Genomic DNA, 20,936 nt, shown 5'->3' with positions numbered 1-20,936 from the left:
GCAACATAAAATCCCCCTAAGCAACAATAGATTCCCATAGCAGCCAACGTCTCGGGGTTGTTGTTGTCAAATGCAAATGATTTTCTGCCCATCTATGGCCAGCTTCACATTGGGTGTCCTGTGTGGGTGGATGTTGCTGCAGTATGTTGGAACTATTAGTTTAGTTTTTTACATTTTAGAAAGGGGGGGGGGGGCTCATGATTGTACAGAGTTTTAACCTCCTCCCACCCAGGAGAGAGCACTGTTGTGTTTCCCATGATCAAGCCACGCTCCGGCGTGATCTATCACCCGCCAAGTCTACCAGACACGGCCGATGACAGATCACTGTACTGGCCCGCTGCCGGTACCATGTGATCGCTGTGGCCAATCACAGCAGGTCACATGACAGTTGTACATAATGAAAGGCTTTGTTATGTGCCATTCATTGTGTACTAGTGTGATGAGCTCTGTGATTGGTCACAGTCATCACATGGTACAGACAGGGCCAATCACAGCGCATCTGTACCATGTGCTTAACTGTGGCCAATCACAGCTAACAACAATAGTACACACTGAATAGTTTTCATTCAATTGAAATGGATGCTTATAACTGTAAAATTTACAGTTATAAGCAACCACAGTGCGAAAAAAAGAACAAAATGTAATTAAAAATATTAAAAAAATTATGTATTTATTTTACATACTGTATGTGTGTCCCTGATCACCACCACACCAGTTGTAGGGTGAAGCTGTACTGCACTGGTGACAGTAGGTAAAGTTTTATTTATGTATTTTTTATCATCATTTTTTTTTTTTTTTTTCAAAAAATTGTGACAAAAAAATGACAACTTCAAAAAAAACTCGCCATGCCTCTTTCTAAATACCTTGGACTGTCTACTACAAAAAGGGGTAATTTGGGGTAATTACCTGACCAATACACTGACCTACTTGGCGTTTTCGGGCCTCTAGAAATGAGATTGGCCGCAGTAGTGTTGCGTGGATTGTCAGTGCCGGGAGCAAGGTAAGCAATTTGTGCCCCCAAATCCAGGGACTTCTAGCACTCCCTGAGTCCCTTCCACTAGTACTGACCTACCTGATTCCTATACTGACCAACACAGTGACCTACCTAACCACTACACTGACCTACCTGACCACTACGCTGACCTAACCGATTTCCAAACTGACCTACTTGGCCACTACACTAAACAACTTGATTCCTTCACTGACCTACCTGACCACTACGCTACACCAACCTACCTGATCACTAGGCTGACCTACCTGATTCCCAAACTGACCTACCTGACCACTACACTGACCTACCTGACCACTATACTAACCTACTTGATTCCTTCCTTCACTGACCTACCTGACCATTACACCGACCTACCTGATCACTATGCTAACCTACCTGATCACTCCGCTGACCTAGCCAATTCCTACACTGACCTACCCGATGACTAAGCTGACCTAAGTGATGACTACGCTGACCTACCTAACTACTCCACTGACCTAAGTGATGACTACGCTGACCTACCTGAATCCCAAACCCTAACTGTCCCCACTACACTGACCTACCTGACCATTATATTAACCTACTTGATTCCTTCACTAACCTACCTGACCAACACAGTGACCTACCTAACCACTACACTGACCTACCGGATCACTCTGCTGACTTACCCGATTCCCAAACTGACCTACCTGGCCACTACACTGACCTACTTGACCACTATACTAACCTACCTGATCACTACGCTGACCTACCTGATGATTACGCTGACCTACTTAATTACTCCACTGGCCTACCTGACCCCACTACACTGACCTACCTGACCATTGTACTAACCTACTTGATTTCTTCACTAACCTACCTGAATATTACACTGACCTACCTGACCACTACTCTGACCTACCTGACCACTACTCTGACCTACCTGATCACTACTCTGACCTACCTGATCCCTAACTAACTACTCCGCTGACCTACCTGATTCCCAAACGGACCTACCTGATCCCAGTACGCTGACCTACCTGACCATTATACTAACCTACTTGATTCCTTCACTAACCTACCTGACCAACACAGTGACCTACCTAACCACTACACTGACCTACCTGATTCCCAAACTGACCTACATGACCACTATACTAACCTACTTGATTTCTTTACTGACCTACCTGACCACTACACCAACCTATCTGATCACTACACTGACCTACCTGATTCCTACACTGACCTACCTGACCATTATACTTACCTACTTGATTCCTTCACTAACCTACCTGACCATTACACTGACCAACCTAATTCCTACTAACTCTGGTTGGAAAGTCCTGAACATCTCCGGCACTCAGTACAGCCCTGCACCGCTCACACCTGCCCCTCCCCCAGTACAATGTACATCAGTGGATCCTCCTCACCTCCCTGTGGCCTCCATCGTCAGACTCTCCACCCCCCCAAAAAAATAAATAATTATATATATATATATATATATATATATATATATATATATATTTTTTTTTTTTTTTTTTTTTTTTTTTTGGGCTTTTAAAGCGAAAGGAGAGATTTGGGGTCTTTTTGACCCCCAAATCTCTCCATAGAGAACCTGTCATCATTATTTCTATTACAAGGGATGTTTACATAACTTATAATAGGAATAAAAGTGATAAAATTAAAGGGACAGTGTACAAAAAAATGTATAAAACCGTGTTCGCACCACACATGTGAGATATCGCTGTGAACGTCAGAGCGAGAGCAATAATTCTACCCCCCTTTCCAGACCTCCTCTGTAACTCTAAACTGGTAACCTGTAAAGGCATTTAACCACTTCAATACCGGCCACTCTCCGCCACCCCCTGCCCAGGCCAATTTTCAGCTTTCAGCACTGTCGCAGTTTGAATGACAATTACGCGGTCGTGTCACTGTACACATATGAGATTTTTATCATTCTTTTCACACAAATCGAGCTTTCTTTTGGTGGTAGTTAATCACCACTGGGGGGGTTTATGTTTTTGCAAAACAAACAAAAAGAGACCGAGAATGTTAAAAAAAAAACACAAAAAAAAAAAATGTATTTTAGTTTGTTATAAAATTTTGCAAACAGATCATTTTTCTCCTTCACTGATAGGCACTGATAGGTGGCACTGATGGGAGGCACTGAGGCTGCACTGATAGGTGACACTGATGGGCACTGAGGCTGCACTGGTAGGTGGCACTGGTCGGCACTGATTAGCAGTACTAATGAGCATTGGTAGATGACACTGGTGGGCACTGATTAGCAGTGCTGATGGGCACTGGTAGGTGCCAGTGGTGGGCATTGATTAGTAGTACTGATGGGCACTGGTAGAGGCCACTTGTAGGCACTGATTAGCAGTACTGATGGGCACTAATAGGTGCCAGTGGTGGGCACTGATTAGTAGTAATTATGGGCACTGGTAGGTGGCAGTGGTGGGCACTGATTAGCAGTACTGATTGGCACTGGTAGGTGGCAGTGGTGGGCACTGATTAGCAGTACTGATGGGCACTGGTAGGCACTGATTAGCAGTACTGATGGGCATTTGTATGTGGCACTGATGGGCACTGGTAGGTGGCACTGGAAGGTGGCACTGATTAGCAGTACTGATGGTCACCGATAGGTGGCAGTGGTGGGCACTGATTAGCAGTACTCATGGGCACTGGTAGGTGAGACTGATTAGCAGTACTGGTGGGCATTGGTAGGTGGCACTGGTGGGCACTGATTAGCAGTGCAGGTGGGCAAATGTTGGGACCGATGTCCCTTTTACAGATGTCGGTAATGAGCTTTATTCTTTTTTCAGCATGGGGGGAAAAAAAGGTGATAACTGGCCTCCGTTTACATGGTGTGCTCAGCTGTCATTGGCTGACAGGGGGCTGCAGGGGACATGAAGGATGTCCAGGGACATCCTCCTGATATTTTAAGCCCTTGCTGTAGCCATCTTTCAGCTAGAGCGCGGGCGCAAATTGGTTAAAGCACCGCCTATGGAGATTTTTAAGTACCGTCGTTTGTCGCCATTCCACAAGTGTGCGCAATTATGCACACACGTCATGTTGTTGGGTATCTATTTACGCAGCGTGACATCACCTTTCACATTATAGAAAAAAAAAAAGTATATATTGTGTTTTGTTTTTTTCGATTCATTAAAGTGTATTTTTTTCCCCCCCAAAAAATTGCGTTTGAAAACCCTCTGCGCAAATACCGTGCGTAAATTTTAAAAAAACGATCGCCATTTTTATGCTCGATTCACATCTACGCATGATGCTGTTTGAATGTTCCCGCACTGCTTTTTGCTGTGCTTTCCGGGTGTTTTTTTTTTTTTAAAGCGCGATTTTACTGCGATTCTTTTTTTTTTTTTGTTTTGGAGGAAATTTGTTGTTGGGCAGATGTAAAAACGCAAATTGAACGTGTTCCATAGGAACCCATGTAAATAAAAATAAAAATAAAATAATGCCCTGCGTTTCTGCAAAAAGCAAAAAAAAAAAAAAAAAAAAAAAGCATGAAAAAAAAAACGCATTGGGGTGAATGGAGCTGTATTCCCGGGGTCCCTGCTAAAAAATATATATATATATATATAATGTTTGGGGATTTTATATATATATATATATATATACACAAAGAAATATATAATAATTTTAATATAAAATAATTATAATAAAAGAAATTATAATGTTTGGGGATTATATATATATATATATATATATATATACAAACAAACATATATATATATATATATATATATATATATATATATATATAATAATTTGAATATAAAAAGAAATTATAATGTTTGGGGATTAAATATATACAACACCCAGTAATTACAACGTCTCCGATCCCGCCCACTCACTTTACAGCTCCATAGTCTCAGCTCCTCTCCCCGCCCTCTTACAGCTCGTCTAACGTCACGGGACCGCCCACTTCCTCTCCAGCTCTGTTGACCACGTGGAACTCTGAAAGCCGCGCCCGCCCAGACTCGCGGGAAAAAAACGAAAAAAAAAAAAAACCAAGCGTCGCGCGGGGCGTGGCTCGGGCGGCAATCCGCCAATCAGACCGCCGTCACACATCAATCCGGGAAATGCCAATGAGTCAGCTTCGCGCCAAATGTGAGCTGGCGGGAATGCCGGACACGTGACGTGTGATCGGAGAAATAATACAATGTAACTAATATAATGCTAGAGAGAGATCACAGGAAGACAGTGAGATACATTGTACGATCATAGGGAGATACTGAGAGTACACCGAGCTCCGCCCAATACCATTTTATTCTGGTATAGCGCTCACATAGGCAGTGGCGTAGTACATGCAGCCAGGAATACATGCAGCCACAATACAGTATATTTAACCCCTTCATTACAATTCTGACACTTCTCTCATATATGTCAAAATCATTTTATTTTGCTAGAATATCACTTGGAACCCCCAAACGAGATATATATATATATATATATATATATATATATATATATATATATATTTTAGCAGAGACCCTAGAGAATAAAATAGCTGCGATTTTCATTTTTTTTTTGAGGGGAAAAAAAGACACTTTAATGAATTAAAAAAGAATAAAACACAATATATAAACCAACTTTTTTATTTTTGTAAAATGTGAAAGATGACGTGACGCCGAGTAAATAGATACCTAACATGTCACGCTTCAAAATTTACGTACAATCGTGGAATGGCTCCAGACTACGGTAGTTAAAAAATCTCCAATGGCCGATGCTTTAAAAAATTTCTACAGGTTACCAGTTTAGAGTTACAGAGGAGGTCTGGCACGAGAATTATTGCTCTTGCTGAGACGTTCGCGGCGGTACCTCGCATGTGGGGTTTGAACACCGTTTACATATGTGGGTGCGACTTACGTATGCGTTCGCTTCTGCACGCTTTGACGGGGGCACTTTACTTCTTTTTTTTTTTTCATTTATTTTACTATTAGTTTTCTATTTTGACACTTTCTTATAATAATTTTTTTTTTTATCACTTTTATACCTATTACAAGAAATGTAAACATCCCTTGTAATAGGAATAGGGTGTGACATACAGAGAGATCTGTGTTCTACAAGACCCCACATCTCGCCTCTTGGCTGGTAAGCCGAGAGAGTTTTAAAGCGGAGGTCCACCCTAAAATGGACCTCCGCTCATCGGAATCCCCCCCCCCTCCGGCGCCACAATCGGCACCTTTCAGGGGGGAGGGGGGTGCAGTTACCTGGATAATCCAGGTAACTGCACCCACTTCCGGGCTAGCTCTCTGCGGAACGAGCGTAGGTTACGCCCCCGTTCCGCAAGCGCCCGCCCCCTTCAGCAAGTGCCCCGCTGCCTGCTGGGAAACACACAGCTCCCAGAGGCAGCGGGGACCGTCCGGATTGCGCCGCGTGGCTCGCGCATGCGCAGTAGGGAACCGGGAAATGAAGCCGAAAGGCTCCATTTCCTGATTCCCATACCCAAGATGGCGGCGGGACCCGGCAGCCGAGCGAGCGATCGGCTTCGGGTGCCGACATCGCGGGCGCGCTGGACAGGTAAGTGTCACTATTTAAAAGTCAGCAGCTGCAGTATTTGTAGCTGCTGGCTTTTAAAAAAAAAAAAAAAAACGCGGAGTCCCAGTGGACTCCCGCTTTAAATGTTTTTTTTAAGTTATAGGCTTCCCAGCAGGGGCGTAACTAGAAATCACAGGGCCCCATAGCAAAATGTTGTATGCCCCCCCTGCAAACAGCCCCCCCCCCACAAAAAATGAACTAATGCCATTAAACAACAGATTACCACACTCATGTGGCACAGTACCCAGGCAACAGCTTAGTGTCTCCTTTCATCTCAGGTGTCCCCAGCGAAGTGCCTCCTTACAGCTCAGTTGTCCCCAGCGGAGTGCTTCCTTACATCTCAGGTGTCCCCAGCGGAGTGCCTCCTTACATCTCAGATGTCCCCAGCGGGGTGCCTCCTTACATCTCAGGTGTCCCCAGCGGAGTGCCTCCTTACATCTCAGGTGTCCCCAGCGGAGTGCCTCCTTACATCTCAGGTGTCCCCAGCGGAGTGCCTCCTTATATCTCAGGTGTCCCCAGCGGAGTGCTTCCTTACATCTCAGGTGTCCCCAGCGGAGTGCTTCCTTACATCTCAGGTGACCCCAGCGGAGTGCTTCCTTACATCTCAGGTGACCCCAGCGGAGTGCTTCCTTACATCTCAGGTGTCCCCAGCGCAGTACTTCCTTACATCTCAGGTGTCACTGTCCCCAGCCAGGAAAGTGCTTCCTTACATCTCAGGTGCCCCCAGCGAAGTGCTTCCTTACATCTCAGGTGTCCCCAGCGGAGTGCTTCCTTACATCTCAGGTGACCCCAGCGGAGTGCTTCCTTACATCTCAGGTGTCCCCAGTGGAGTGCTTCCTTACATTTCAGGTGTTCCCAGCGGAGTGCTTCCTTACATCTCAGGTGTCCCCAGTGGAGTGCTTCCTTACATTTCAGGTGTTCCCAGCGGAGTGCTTCCTTACATCTCAGGTGTCACTGTCCCGAGCCAGTGGAGTGCTTCCTTATCTCCAACGGCAGTGGCAGGCGGCGAAAAATCGTGAAAAAAGGGTGATATCTATTGGCAACTATGACCGGGCCCCATTTCGCCCGCGTGGGTCAGTATGGCTGTAGTTCCACCACTGCTTCCCAGACTAGAGGCGGGATTGGGGTCTTATAGAACACAGATCTCTCTGTATGTCACACCCTATTCCTATTACAAGGGATGTTTACATTTCTTGTAATAGGAATAAAAGTGAAAAAAAAAAACCTAATAAGAAAGTATGAAAATAGAAAAATAATAGTAAAATAAACAACAACCAAAAAAATCTTGGCTTCACAGCCAAGGCGGTGGCATTTTTTCAAATGTAGAGGCCGGGCGTGATGTCATAACATCGCGCCCGGCCTCTGAAAGGCCATAGAGGATTCTGGAGACCATCTGGCCCGCAGAATTGTCTATGGTGAACTTCCGGTGGCAGCCGATTCCTTCTCCGGCACGCTGATTGCAGGGGTGAGCTGGTAGAAGCACCGGAGGGTGGCGGGAGGGGGGGGGGGTGGATGTCCCCTTCCCCCCGCCTATAAAAACAATTAAGCAGCTGAACAGCCGCTCTGATTGTTTTTCTGGTGCAGGGAATCGCCGGTTGTAAAAGAAGATCACTGCACCTATCATTCAGAGATCCCCATTCAAAGTCTGCAACATCATATGACGGCATACGCATTTGATAGAAATAAAAATAATCACTAAAAAATAGAATCGATTCAAAATAAGCAATGTGGGGTGCAAGTAATGTGATTATTTTTATTTCTGTCAAATGCGTATATTTTAATAAAACCAACCGGCTTATTTTGACCTACACTCTCCGGAGCCCCCCTTCTTTTTCTTTTTTCGGTTTGCATGCTATCCTTTTGAGCTCTTTTCCGAAACTAAAGTTTTGACACATCTGGTTTGGAAATATCGCCATCCTGGACTGTGGAAAACATCGGCTGGTGACCATCTGGATCGTTTACCTTTACCTGAGAGTGAGGACGTCTATGGGAGGATTGTATGCTGGGACCCATTCCACTAAGAGCTGGAGCACAATCCCTTTGGGTCCAACATTTCCGGTAAGGGTATCCAACCTATTTCTATTGAGTGCTGTGCCTACAGATATCACCACAGACAAGCAGATCTTTGTTGTTGGTTTTCCCGCAGTCCTAATCCTGGATCTCCATGAGAAAATTGTTTGATCTTGCCTAAATATTAAAGTGGGGTTCCACCCTCCCCCCCTTCGGTGTCACAATTGGCACCTTTCAGGGGGGAGGGGGGTGGAGATACCTGTCAAAGACAGGTATTTTCACCCACTTCCGGGCATAGACTCCCGTGGGAGTCTACGCCATTTCCTGTACTGCCGCGCTGTCTGCTGGGACACACACGGGTCTCAGAGACAGCGCAGAGAATTCCTATTGCGCTGAGCGACTCGCGCATGCGCAGCAGGGAACCGGGAAGTGAAGCCGATTCGCTTCACTTCCTGATTCCCTCACCTAGAATGGTGGCGGCAGCAGCCGACGGCCTCGGCTGCCGGCATCGCTGGAACCCGGGACAGGTGAGTGTCCATTTATTAAAAGTCAGCAGCTGTAGTATTTATAGCTGCTGGCTTTTAATATTTTTTTTGTAGGTGGAATCCCTCTTTAAATGAGGACTCTTGTATAGACTGATACACTATTAATTGTCCAAATTTGTGGATTCATGCCACGTCACTTTATTGATATCACATTTTTCACTTATAAGTTGTATGTATACTCCACTGGGGACTATACATTACATATAGTGTTGTCCACACTGATTTCAGAACAAGGGTGATTCCCTTTTGTGATTCAACACAGGTTGTTTACATTTGCGTACAAATTGTATCTAGATTGTGTACACTCATTCTTTTAGCGCTACACTTTTTTGTTTCACACTATGTATGCGTTCACTACTGCGTGTGAGCACGACCGGTCAGGGCGCTTTAAAAAAAAAAAAAAATACTATTTATTTCATTACTTTTTTTATTTCTACACTGTCTCTTTAAAAAATATTTTTTGATCACTTTTTTTTTCCTTATCACAAGGAACAACACCCCTTTGTGATAGAGATAAGCAGTGACAGGTCCTCTTTATGAAGAGATCTGGGGTCAATTAGACCCCACATCCCTCCACCATATAAAGCAGGGATATGCAATTAGCGGACCTCCAGCTGTTGCAGAACTACAAGTCCCATGAGGAAAAGCAAGACTCTGACAACCACAAGCATGACACCCAGAGGCAGAGGCATGATGGGACTTGTAGTTTTGCAACAGCTGGAGGTCCGCTAATACATATCCCTGATTTAAAGCGGGAGTCCACCGGGACTCCGCGTTTTTTTTTTTTTTAAAAGCCAGCAGCTACAAATACTGCAGCTGCTGACTTTTAAAATAGTGACACTTACCTGTCCAGCGCGCCCGCGATGTCGGCACCCGAAGCCGATCTGTAGATCGTATCTCGGGTGCTGCCGCCGCCATCTTGGGTATGGGAATCAGGAAATGGAGCCTTTCGGCTTCATTTCCCGGTTCCCTACTGCGCATGCGCGAGCCGCGCTGCGCAATAAGGACGGTCCCCGCTGCCTCTGGGATCTGTGTGTTTTCCAGCAGGCAGCGGGGCATTTGCAGGAAGGGGCGTAATCTACGCCCCTTTCCGCAGACAGCTATCCCGGAAGTGGGTGCAGATACCTGTACTGTACAGGTATCTGCACCCCCCTCCCCCCTGAAAGGTGCCAATTGTGGCGCCGGAGGGGGGGAGGGTTCCGATGAGCGGAAGGTCCACTTTAGGGTGGACCTCCGCTTTAAAGCATTAGATAAAAAAATAAAAACATTGATGGCCTCGCTTACAATGGGCTGGAACCAGAAGTGACGTCATTAAGTCGCTCCAGTCCTCCAAGGCTATAGAGATGAGCGGAGGCCATCCTTCCTCCGCTCGCCTCTGTAACCAGCCACCGCAAACTCACCGGGTCGGTTTTTGGGGGTTTCCCCCGATCTGCCAGGTAAGCCCCGAAAAAAATACGGGTAAGAAATGACTAAAAAATGTTTCCTTTTGAGGCTGCATTCACACCTAAGTCTATTGAGAAGGCACATTAAAATCGCACCAATCTGCTTGCGTCCTTGCTCGCCCGTGCATAGGGCGGGCCTACACTCGACAAATGCAGCAAAGTAGCTCATATAGCTTTTTGCCGCGTTTATTTTGGATAGAGTAAAGGAGGGTTATATCCTCCGATTTTTTTTTTTGCCATCTGTGTCCCCATTGCAGAGATTTCCCTTCACTTCCTGTCCCATAGCCAAAACAGGAAGTGAGGGGAGATCCCTGCAATGCGAGGAAATCACCAGAACTAGTGTCCCCATTGGAAGATTTCCCCTCTATTCCTGCTCTGGTGACAACCAACAATTTGTAAAATTCTTTCACTCTTGGTGATAATCAGAAATCATGGAGACCCATACAGCCTCCCTCCCCCCCCCCATCCAAAAGTGACATAGAGGACATAGATTTATCAATCCCTTTCTCTGTAGCCTCAGCTCCAAAGATGAATGAAGAGGAAAGCGCTCCTGCACATCCACAAACTCAAGCATAGCAAACAGTTTGCTATGCTTCAGTGATGAATGGACACAGGGACGACCGGTACAGATCACTCACTGTGTTCATTCAGGAAAGGAAGGAGTCAGTAAATATACTTATTTACTAGCCCCATCCCCCGCTCTCCCATCTTGAAACATCCCCCTGCATGCCCGCAGCAGCTGCCCAGCGGGAGATGAGGAAAGCTCTGCGGGGGGGAGGGGGGCAAGGGGTGGGCAGGAGCGACAGTTGCCCTGGGCACTGTGGTATCATGTGAGGTGGGGCGGGGGCACCACAAAGAGATAGAGAGGAGGGGATTTATGTTGGGTGCAGCAATTTTGGGGGGTAAAACCTCCTAGGGCCGAAGTGGTTTATGAACGCGTTACCTAGTAACACCGTTCATCCGGTCTCACTATCACACAGACACGCTGCCATGTGATTGTACAACACTGCGGATGATGTTACGGATACGCACCACCCACAGCTGTGGCCGTCTCAGGATAAAACCTCCCCCCAATTTTTGTGACTTTCTACAACTTTCTAAAAAAAAAAAAAAAAAAAAAACAGGATGTAAAAGTGATACAATGTAAATCATTTGTGCTGCACGTGAAAGAGGAACCATGGGACACGTGTGACCGTTTAAAACTTTCCACCTTATTGTGCGTCTAAAGCGGTATTCTTACTCGAGCGTTGCATTTTTGGGTGTTTTTTTTTTTTTTTTAGCATTTTGTAGTGTGTGTTTTTGAGCGTTTTTTTGCACATTTTGTACATTTTTGGCATTTCTTTTTTTCATTAGCCAACAGAGAAAAATATCATCTGTCTCATTTTTTGTTTCTGTTTTTCACCTTTTTCATTCCCTTCATTTTCTTCTTTCCGGTGTTTATGTTTTTATTTATTTCTTATATTTATTTATTTTCTATTTATTTATTTTTTATATTTATTTCATTTCTATTTATTTATTTTCATATTTATTTATTTATTTATTTATTTCATTTTTTGTTAGGAGTTAGGGGTTACCCTTAACAAAATAAATACATAATAATACTAAAAATAATAATAAATAAATAAACAAACACCAGGGTTAGGGGGTAAGTCTAACCTCCAACCCAAACAAATAAATAATAATAAATAAAAAGGCACTAGGTTTAGGGGGCAGGTTTAGCCCCCAAACCTAACAAAATAAATAACTGATGATAAGAATAAATAAACAAATACCAGGGTTAGGGGGTAAGTCTAACCTCCAACAATAAAAAAACAAACAAACAAAAAAAAAAACTAATAATAACTAATAATAATAAATAAGCAAACACCAGGGTTAGGGGATAAGTCTAACCCCCACACCTGACTAATACAAAACTAATAATAATAATAATAATAATAATAATAATAAATAGAAAAAAAGAACTTATAATATTAATAAAATAGTAATAATTATAAAGAAGTAAACACCAGGGTTAGGGTTAGGGTTAAATTTAGCCCCCAACAATAACAAACAAACAAAAAAAAAAACGAATAATAATAAATAAACAAACACCAGGGTTAGGGGGTAAGTCTAACCCCCACACCTAACAAAAGAAATAACTAATAATATTAATAATGATAAAAATAATTATAAATAAATAAACACCAGGTTTAGGGCGTAAGTTTAGCCCCCAACTCTAACAACTAATGATAATAATAAATAAACAAACACCATGGTCAGGGGGTAAGTCTAACCTCCAACCCCAACAAATAAATAATAATACAAATAATTATAAATAAAAAGACACTAGGTTTAGGGGGTACGTTTAACCCCCAAACCTGACAAAATAAATAACTGATGATAAGAATAAATAAACAAACACCAGGGTTAGGGGGTAAGTCTAACCTCCAACCCTAAAATAAATAAATAACTAATAATATTAATAAAATAGTAATAATTATAAATAAATAAACACCAGGGTTAGGGGTAAGTTCAGCCCCCAACCCTAACAAACAAACAAACAAAAACAAAAAAAACGAATAATAATAAATAAACAAACACCAGGGATAGGGTTTAAGTCTAACCCCCACACCTAACAAAAGAAATAACTAATAATATTAATAATAATAAAAAATAATTATGAATAAATAAACACCAGGTTTAGGGCGTAAGTTTAGCCCCCAACCCTAACAACTAATGATAATAATAAATAAACAAACACCAGGGTTAGGGGGTAAGGCTAACAAAATAAATAAGAAATGATATTATTGTTTATGTATTTATTTATTTTTCATATTTATTTATCTTCTATTAATTTATTACATTTCTTCTTAGGAGTTAGGGGTTATCCTTAACCCCTAACCCTTATCCCTAACAAAATAAATAAATAATAATACTAAAAATAATAATAATAATAATAATAATAATTAATACATAAACAAACACCAGGGTTAGGGGGTAACCCTAACCCCTAACAAAATAAATAACTAATATTAATAAAAATAATTATAAATAAATAAACACCAAGTTTAGGGGGTAAGTTTAGCCCCCAACCCTATCAAAATAAATAGCTAATGATAATAATAAATAAACAAACGCCAGGGTTAGGGGTAAGTCTAACCTTCAGCCCTAACAAAATAAATAGCTAATAATATTAATAAAATAGTAATAATTATAAATAAATAAAGACCATGGTTAGGTGGTACGTTTAGCCCCCAACCCTAACAAAATAACCAATAATATTAATAAAATAGTAATAATTATAAACAAACAAACACAAGGCTTATGTGGTAAGTCTAACCTCCATCCCTAACAAAATAAATAACTAATAATGACAATAATAATACAATAATAATTATAAATAAACACCAGGGTTAGGGGGTAACCTTAACCCCAAACCCTACCAAAATTAATACATAGCTAATAATAATAATAATAATAATAATAATAAGTATTATTATTAATATAAATAAATAAACACATGTGTTAGGGGATAACCATAATCCACTAATAATAATAATAATAATTATTATTATTAATATTATAAATAAATAAACACATGTGTTGGGGGTAACCCTAACCCCCAACCCTAAAAAAACAAAACAAAAAAAACGAATAATAAATAAACAAACACCAAGGTTAGGGGTTAAGTCTAACCCCATACCTAACAAAATAAATAACTAATAATATTAATAATAGTAAAAAGAATAATTATAAATAAATAAACACCAGGGTTAGGGGGTAACCATAACCCCAAAATCTAACAAAATAAATAAGTAATAATAATAATAAAAATAGTGTTAATTAAAAATAAAAATAAACACCAGGGTTGGGGGAGGGGGGGACTCTTACCCCCAACCCTAACAAAATAAATAATAATAACAATAATAATACAAATAATAATTCTAAATAAACACCAAGGTTAGGGGGTAACCCTCAACCCTGACAAAATAAGTGTTGCTCTTCCTGAATGGAGCGGAGTTCACTGTACTGCAAACATAATAACCTCCATGTGGATACGCAGCAAAACATTTGAGATGTTGTTCCTGAAAACACCGATCTATAAATACCCGTCACCGGACGGTCACTCTGCTGATCTCCGCCGCCGCCAGAACTTTTATGATCCGGGAAATAGTTGCATCCGAGCCAAAGAAAGAAAGTGTCCGGGCAGAAATAGAGGAGCGTCCTCCGAGGCCACCAGTGTTATTCCTGGGGAGCGGGAGCCGCCTTCTGCGGACCTTTTCACACTGATGGGCCCCCTGGGGCACGCATCAAGAGCGCTCTGTGATCCCTGTGTCCTTCAGACAGAACTGATCACAGATAGGGTTAAACAGCCAATCACAGTGGCTCGTTACCATGTGATCAGCTGTGTCTAATCAAACAGGTCAATGTAAACAGTTAATGGCTCTCCTCTCCTCATGCTGACAGCAACCGGCAATCCTTGCAGGGGACATCTACCCTGATAATCAGGGCAGCCCCATCAGTGCAGCCCATCAGTGCTGCCTATCAGTGCCCATCAGTGCAGCCCATCAGTGCAGCCCATCAGTGCCCATCAGTGCTGCATATCAGTGCCACCCCATCAGTGCCTCCTCATCAGTGCCTCTCAGTGCTGGCTCATCAGTGCCCATCAGTGAGGCCTATCAGGGCCTCCTCATCAGTGCCGCCTCATCAGTGCCCATAAGTGCCTCTGCCTCAGTTCCCATCAGTGAGGCCTATAAGTGCCTCCTCATCAATGCCCATCAGTGCAGCCTCATCAGCGCACATCAGTGAGGCCTATCAGTGCCTCCTCCTCAGTGCCGGCTCATCAGTGCCCATCAGTGAGGCCCATAAGTGCCTCCTCATCAGTTCCCATCAGTGAGGCCTATAAGTGCCTCCTCAGTGCTGTCTCATCAGTGCCCATAAGTGCCTCCTCATCAGTTCCCATCAGTGAGGCCTATAAGTGCCTCCTCATCTGTGGCCATCAGTGCTGCCTATCAGTGCCACCCCATCAGTGCCTCATCATTAGTGTCTATCAGTGCTGGCTCATCAGTGCCGCCTCATCAGTGCTCATAAGTGGGTCCTCATCAGTTCCCATCAGTGAGGCCTATAAGTGTCTCCTCATCAGTGCCCATCAGTGAGGCCTATAAGTGTCTCCTCATCAGTGCCCATCAGTGAGGCCTATAAGTGTAACTTCATCAGTGCCCATCAGTGCAGAATCATTAGTGCAGCCTCATCAGTGTCTATTAGTGCCACCTCATCAGCGCCCATCAGTGAAGAAGAAAAATTACTTATTCATAACATTTTATAACCGAAACTAAGAAAAAACGTTTTTGTTTTCAACATTTTCGGTCGTTTTTCATTTGGTTAGCAAAGATATAAAACTCTAACAGGAATTAAATACCACCAATAGAAAGCTCTGTTTGTGGGATAAAAATGTCCTATGTGTACAGTGTAGCATGACCGCGTAATTGTCAGTCAAAGTCTGACATCGCCGAAAGCTGATAATTGGCCTGGGCAGGAAGGGGGTGAAAGTGCCCAGTAGGCAAGTGGTTAACACTGGGGTTGTGGCTGCAGCTAAATGCCATAACTCCCAGTATTAAAATTTACCCGAGGAGCCGCTCTTTACGGCATGCACTACTTTTTTTCAGCGCAATGCAACGCACGCAAACATGCATAAACGCACCGCAAGGCAAACAAGGCCAAAAAAGATAAAATCAAACAAATGCAATGCATGTAAAACACCCCGAAAAAGGACCAGGAGCTTATTTTGGACGACAGACAGTCCATTGAAGTGAATGTGGCTGCCCTATGCGCGGCGTGCCGAATCGCGTAAAAGTTGCCCACAGAAAATCGCGGCACGTCTGCGACGCGGTGTGAACGGGACACATTGAAAACAATTGTTTTTTCATTGTTCTGTGCAAAAAATGCAGGTCACTGCCCATAGTGTGAATGAGCCCTTATATAAAGGCCAACTAATCCTTCCTTGCCAAATTGCCCCCCCCCGCCTCCCCCCCACAGATATGTCTGTGTATAACCCACCCGTCCTATGTGCCGCCCAGGAAACCGATGATTGACAGCAGGGAGTGCGGACCGGTGTCACAGCAAATGGCTCAACGACAGGAATAAATACAAGACAGGTGCTCAGTCACTTTCCTTACATTGTCCTCTTCTTCGGGGTATTTGTACATCTGCCAGACTTTTAAATGCAAGATTATGACATAATCACAGAATTCTGACTTTTAAAATGAAAAAAAATCTGACTTTAATCTCAGAATTCTTATTCTTATTATAAAAAAAAACCTGACTTATGCAAAATTCTGACTTTCAATCCCAGAACGTCTGCTCCTTTAAGATAAGCCACTGTGTAGGTGCAGCAACAGCCCCCCCCCCACCCCTCCCCCCAAAGATGGACTACTTACACAGAGCGAATGGCCATGTGAATGAGCCCCACACAACCGATCCTCCAATGTCTGGCTGGTATGGGTTCTGTTCATCTATTGTTAAATGCAAATCGATACAAATAGCTGCAAATAAATAGGTAAGAGGTTGATCGAAAAGGAAGGATTCTAGTGAATCAGGCTGGAGCCACCAGGTGCTGCATGCAGATAGTGCACCAATGGGAAAGCAGGGACTGCATGGATCCAGCCACCTATCCTAAATGAACGGAGGCATAAATCAGAGTTCTGAGATTAAAAGACAGAATTTTGCATGTAAAAGTCAGAATTCTGAGACTGAAGTCTTTTTTTTTCATTTAAAAGTCAGAATTTTGTGATCATGTCAGAATCTTGCATTTAAAAGTCAGAATTCGGAGACTGAAGTCTTTTTTTTTTTTCATTTAAAAGTCAGAATTTTGTGATCATGTCAGAATCTTGCATTTAAAAGTCAGAATTCTGAGACTGAAGTCTTTTTTTTCATTTAAAAGTCAGAATTTTGTGATCATGTCAGAATCTTGCATTTAAAAGTCAGAATTCTGAGACTAAAGTCTTTTTTTTTCATTTAAAAGTCAGAATTTTGTGATCATGTCAGAATCTTGCATTTAAAAGTCAGAATTCTGCATCCTGTAGTCGTCTTTCCTTTTTTTTTTTTTTTTTTTGGTGGGCACAGATAGGAGGCACTGGTGGGCACAGATAGGTAGCAAGGATAGGCGGCGCTGATGGGCATTGATGGGCAGCACTGATAGCCAGCACTGACTGCCATCAGTAATGGCCACTGATTGCTGGCAGTGGTGGGCACTCATTACTGGCACTGGTGGGCACTTAATTGTTATCAGGTCACTGATCATCACTGACCTGATTACACACCTAGATGTCCTCCACGAGGAGATGCCGCTGATCGGCTCTCCTCTCCTCACACTCTGTCAGTGCGAGGCGAGGAGCGCCGATTACCGGCATCTCTGCGTTTACATGTGACAAGCTGTGATTGGACACAGCCGATCATATGGTTAAAGAATTGCGGCCTCGGCTCTTTACAGTGATCAGGGTTGCGCTGTGCCCTAGCAACACAGCGCGGCCGCGATCGCCAATCTGCGTGCCCCTGCGGGTGCGTGAGAGCGGTCGTTCTGGGAAGCCGTCATATGACGTCCACCCAGAATGAGAGCCCACACTGCCCAGTGGTGGGTGGGAGGGAGTGGTTAGTGGTTAAAGTCATTTTTTTATTTTTTTTATTTAAAAGTAAGAATTCTGTGATCAAAGTCAGTATCTTGCATTTAAAAGTAATAATTATGAGATTAAACTTCTTTTTTTTCATATAAAAGTCAGAATTCTGAGATTAAAGTCATTTTTTTGCCATTTAGGAATATGAGAAATGTATCATACTAAATTCTGACTTTAAAATTCAGAATTCGGAATTTTAATTACAGAATACTGACCTTGAAGCTCAGGACTGTGTATCACAGAAATCTGAGTGTTCATTAGGCCAGAATTCTGAGATAATAAAGTCAGGATTCTGAGTTTTCATCTGTGAGTTCTAACTTTCAAACTCAGAGTTTTGACATTTAACCACAGGATTCTATCTTTTAAACACAACGTTCTGATTTTAATCTCATAATTCTGATTTTCATTCACAGAATTCGGACTTTGAATTAATGCAAAACTATAAGATATTAAAGTAAATATTCTGACTTTTAGGGCTTATTCACACCAAGTCAGTTAGGTTGCGCTTTTCTGCACATTATGAGTTTTCATTAACTCAAAATTCTGAGCTAAAAGTCATATTTTCTAAATTTGAATTTGTCAAATGTAGTTTGGACTTTTAATCACAGAATTCTGACCTTTTCAATGCAAAATTCTGACTTTATTCTGAGAATTCTGACTTTTAAATGCAAAAATCTGATTTTAATCTCAGAATCCTGATTTTTTTTTTTTTTTTTTTTTTCAGAATCCTGATTTTTACATGCAAACTTCTGACATTTAATCCCAGAATTCTGACTTTTTGACTGCAATTTTTTTTTCTTTAGTGTCAGAATGCTCAATATAATCTTAGAATTCTAACTTTCAAATGCCAGTTTCTGACAATATTCTCAAAAGTCTGACTTTTACATGCAGAATTCTGACATGAATCCCAGAAAGCTGACTTTAACCTTGTAAAATTTTGACTTTTAGTCTTAGAATACTGACCTTTAAATACAAAATTCTGAATTTGGGGTTGGGTGAGCAGATAGGCAGCAGTGGGATGGCAGATCTCTGCAAGACATAGCTGCGTTCGCTTTACTGTAATCCCAGAATTCTGAGTTTTACATGCCAGTTTCTGACTTTAATCCCGGAATTCTGACTTTTACATTCAGAATTCTGACTTGAATCCCAGAATGCTACTTTTAACCTTGGAATTCTGACTTTTAGTCTTAGAATCTTGACCTTTATATTACAAAATTCTGACATTAAGATGGAGTTGGGTAGCAGGTGAACAGCAAGAGAGCGGCAGATCCCTACAAAACACAGCTGCATTCGCTCTAATCCCAGAATGCTGACTTTTAAATGCAAGTTTCTGACTTTAATCCCAGATTTCTCACTTTCGATTGCAAAATTTCTACTTTAATATCAGGAAGCTGACTTTAATCCCAGAATGCTGACTTTTACATGCAAGGTTCTGACTTTAATCCAAGAATTCTGACTTTTACGTGTAAAACTCTGATTCAAATCCCATAATGCTGACTTTAACCTCAGAATTCAGATTTTTAAAAAAAAAATTGTCTTGAAATCCTAATCTTTAAATACATAATTCTGACTTCCGTGTCATAATTCTGATCTTTGTACTTAGAATCCTGACTTTCAAACGTATTGTTCTGACTTTTAAATGTAAAAATCTGACTTTATCAGAATTCTGACTGTAATTTTGGAATTCTGAATTTTAAACACATCATTCTGACTTTATTGTGAGAATTCTGACTTTTAAACGCAAAAATTAGATTTGAATCGTCAGACTCCTGGCTGTAGAGGTGTCTATGATGATGTGCAGTGTGTGTGTGTGTCAGGGCGGCCCCTCTATAGAGATGAGTGCAGAGCTCACTCCCTGCCAGCACAACTTTCTTCCCGCAGGCCCCGCCCCGCCCCTCGCTACCGGTGACGCAGCGCTCTTAGCCCCCGCCCCCTCCCATGCGGCTGGCACCACGTGTTCCCGGACGCCGGCTCAACCTGGGATCGGAGGGGGAAAGATGGCGGCGCGGTGGGGAACGGGAGAGGAGACCCTGACTATCGGGGGGATGGAGCTCTTCACCGCCTCAGGACCGCTACAGGTACCGGGACCGACCGGGGGGACGCCGGGGGAGGACAAGAGGGAGCGGGGGGGGGGCGGCAGGAAGTCTGTGCGTGCCGAGAACCGGTGACACGTGGATGGAGGAAACACCGGAGTCCGGGCCTGACACCACCGAAGACCGGGCCTGACACCACCGGAGACCGGGGGAGGGGCTGACACCACCGGAGACCGGGGGAGACTCTCTGCATGAGGAGCTCACACTCTGCATACTGAGGAGCAGCATGGCCATCACTGATCCCTACACACTGCACGCTGCCACCGATCCCCACACACTGCGCACCACCATGGAGCCCCGCGCCCTGCCTGCTGCCACTGATCCCCACGCATTGCCACTGATCCCTACACACTGTGCACCATCATGGAGCCCCGCCTGCTGCCACGGATCCCTACCTGACTACTGCCACCGATCCCTACCTGACTACTGCCACGGATCCCTGCATGCTACCACGGATCATCACACGCTGCGCACCACCATGGACCCCCACGCCCTGCATGCTGCCACTGATTCCCACGCATTGCCACTGATCCCTACACACTGCACACATGCATGGAGCCCTGCCTGCTGCCACGGATCTGCACACCACCAGGGAGCCCTGCATGCTGCCACCGATTCCCACACACTGCGCACCACCATGGAGCCCTGCCTGCTGCCACCGATCCCTG

General features: G+C 43.3%; 1 protein-coding gene across 1 annotated transcript in view; it reads left to right on the top strand.

Annotated features, from left to right (window-relative positions):
- Positions 1-20,091: 20,091 nt before the first annotated feature.
- PPRC1 (PPARG related coactivator 1) overlaps positions 20,092-20,936 on the top strand; it is a gene marked incomplete in the record, with an annotated part of 41,395 nt that continues 40,550 nt past the window's right edge. Inside the window, 1 exon segment of the mRNA XM_077455665.1 lies at positions 20,092-20,253. Coding sequence (XP_077311791.1) covers positions 20,173-20,253 — 81 coding nt within the window.

The sequence above is a fragment of the Lithobates pipiens genome, unplaced genomic scaffold (genome assembly GCF_037356315.1).
Source record: "Lithobates pipiens isolate NorthernLeopardFrog02 unplaced genomic scaffold, aLitPip1_a1.2 Scaffold_25, whole genome shotgun sequence".
Taxonomy (NCBI): domain Eukaryota; kingdom Metazoa; phylum Chordata; class Amphibia; order Anura; family Ranidae; genus Lithobates; species Lithobates pipiens.
Note: the sequence above shows the minus strand (reverse complement) of the source record. Positions and strands in the feature narration are given on the sequence as shown.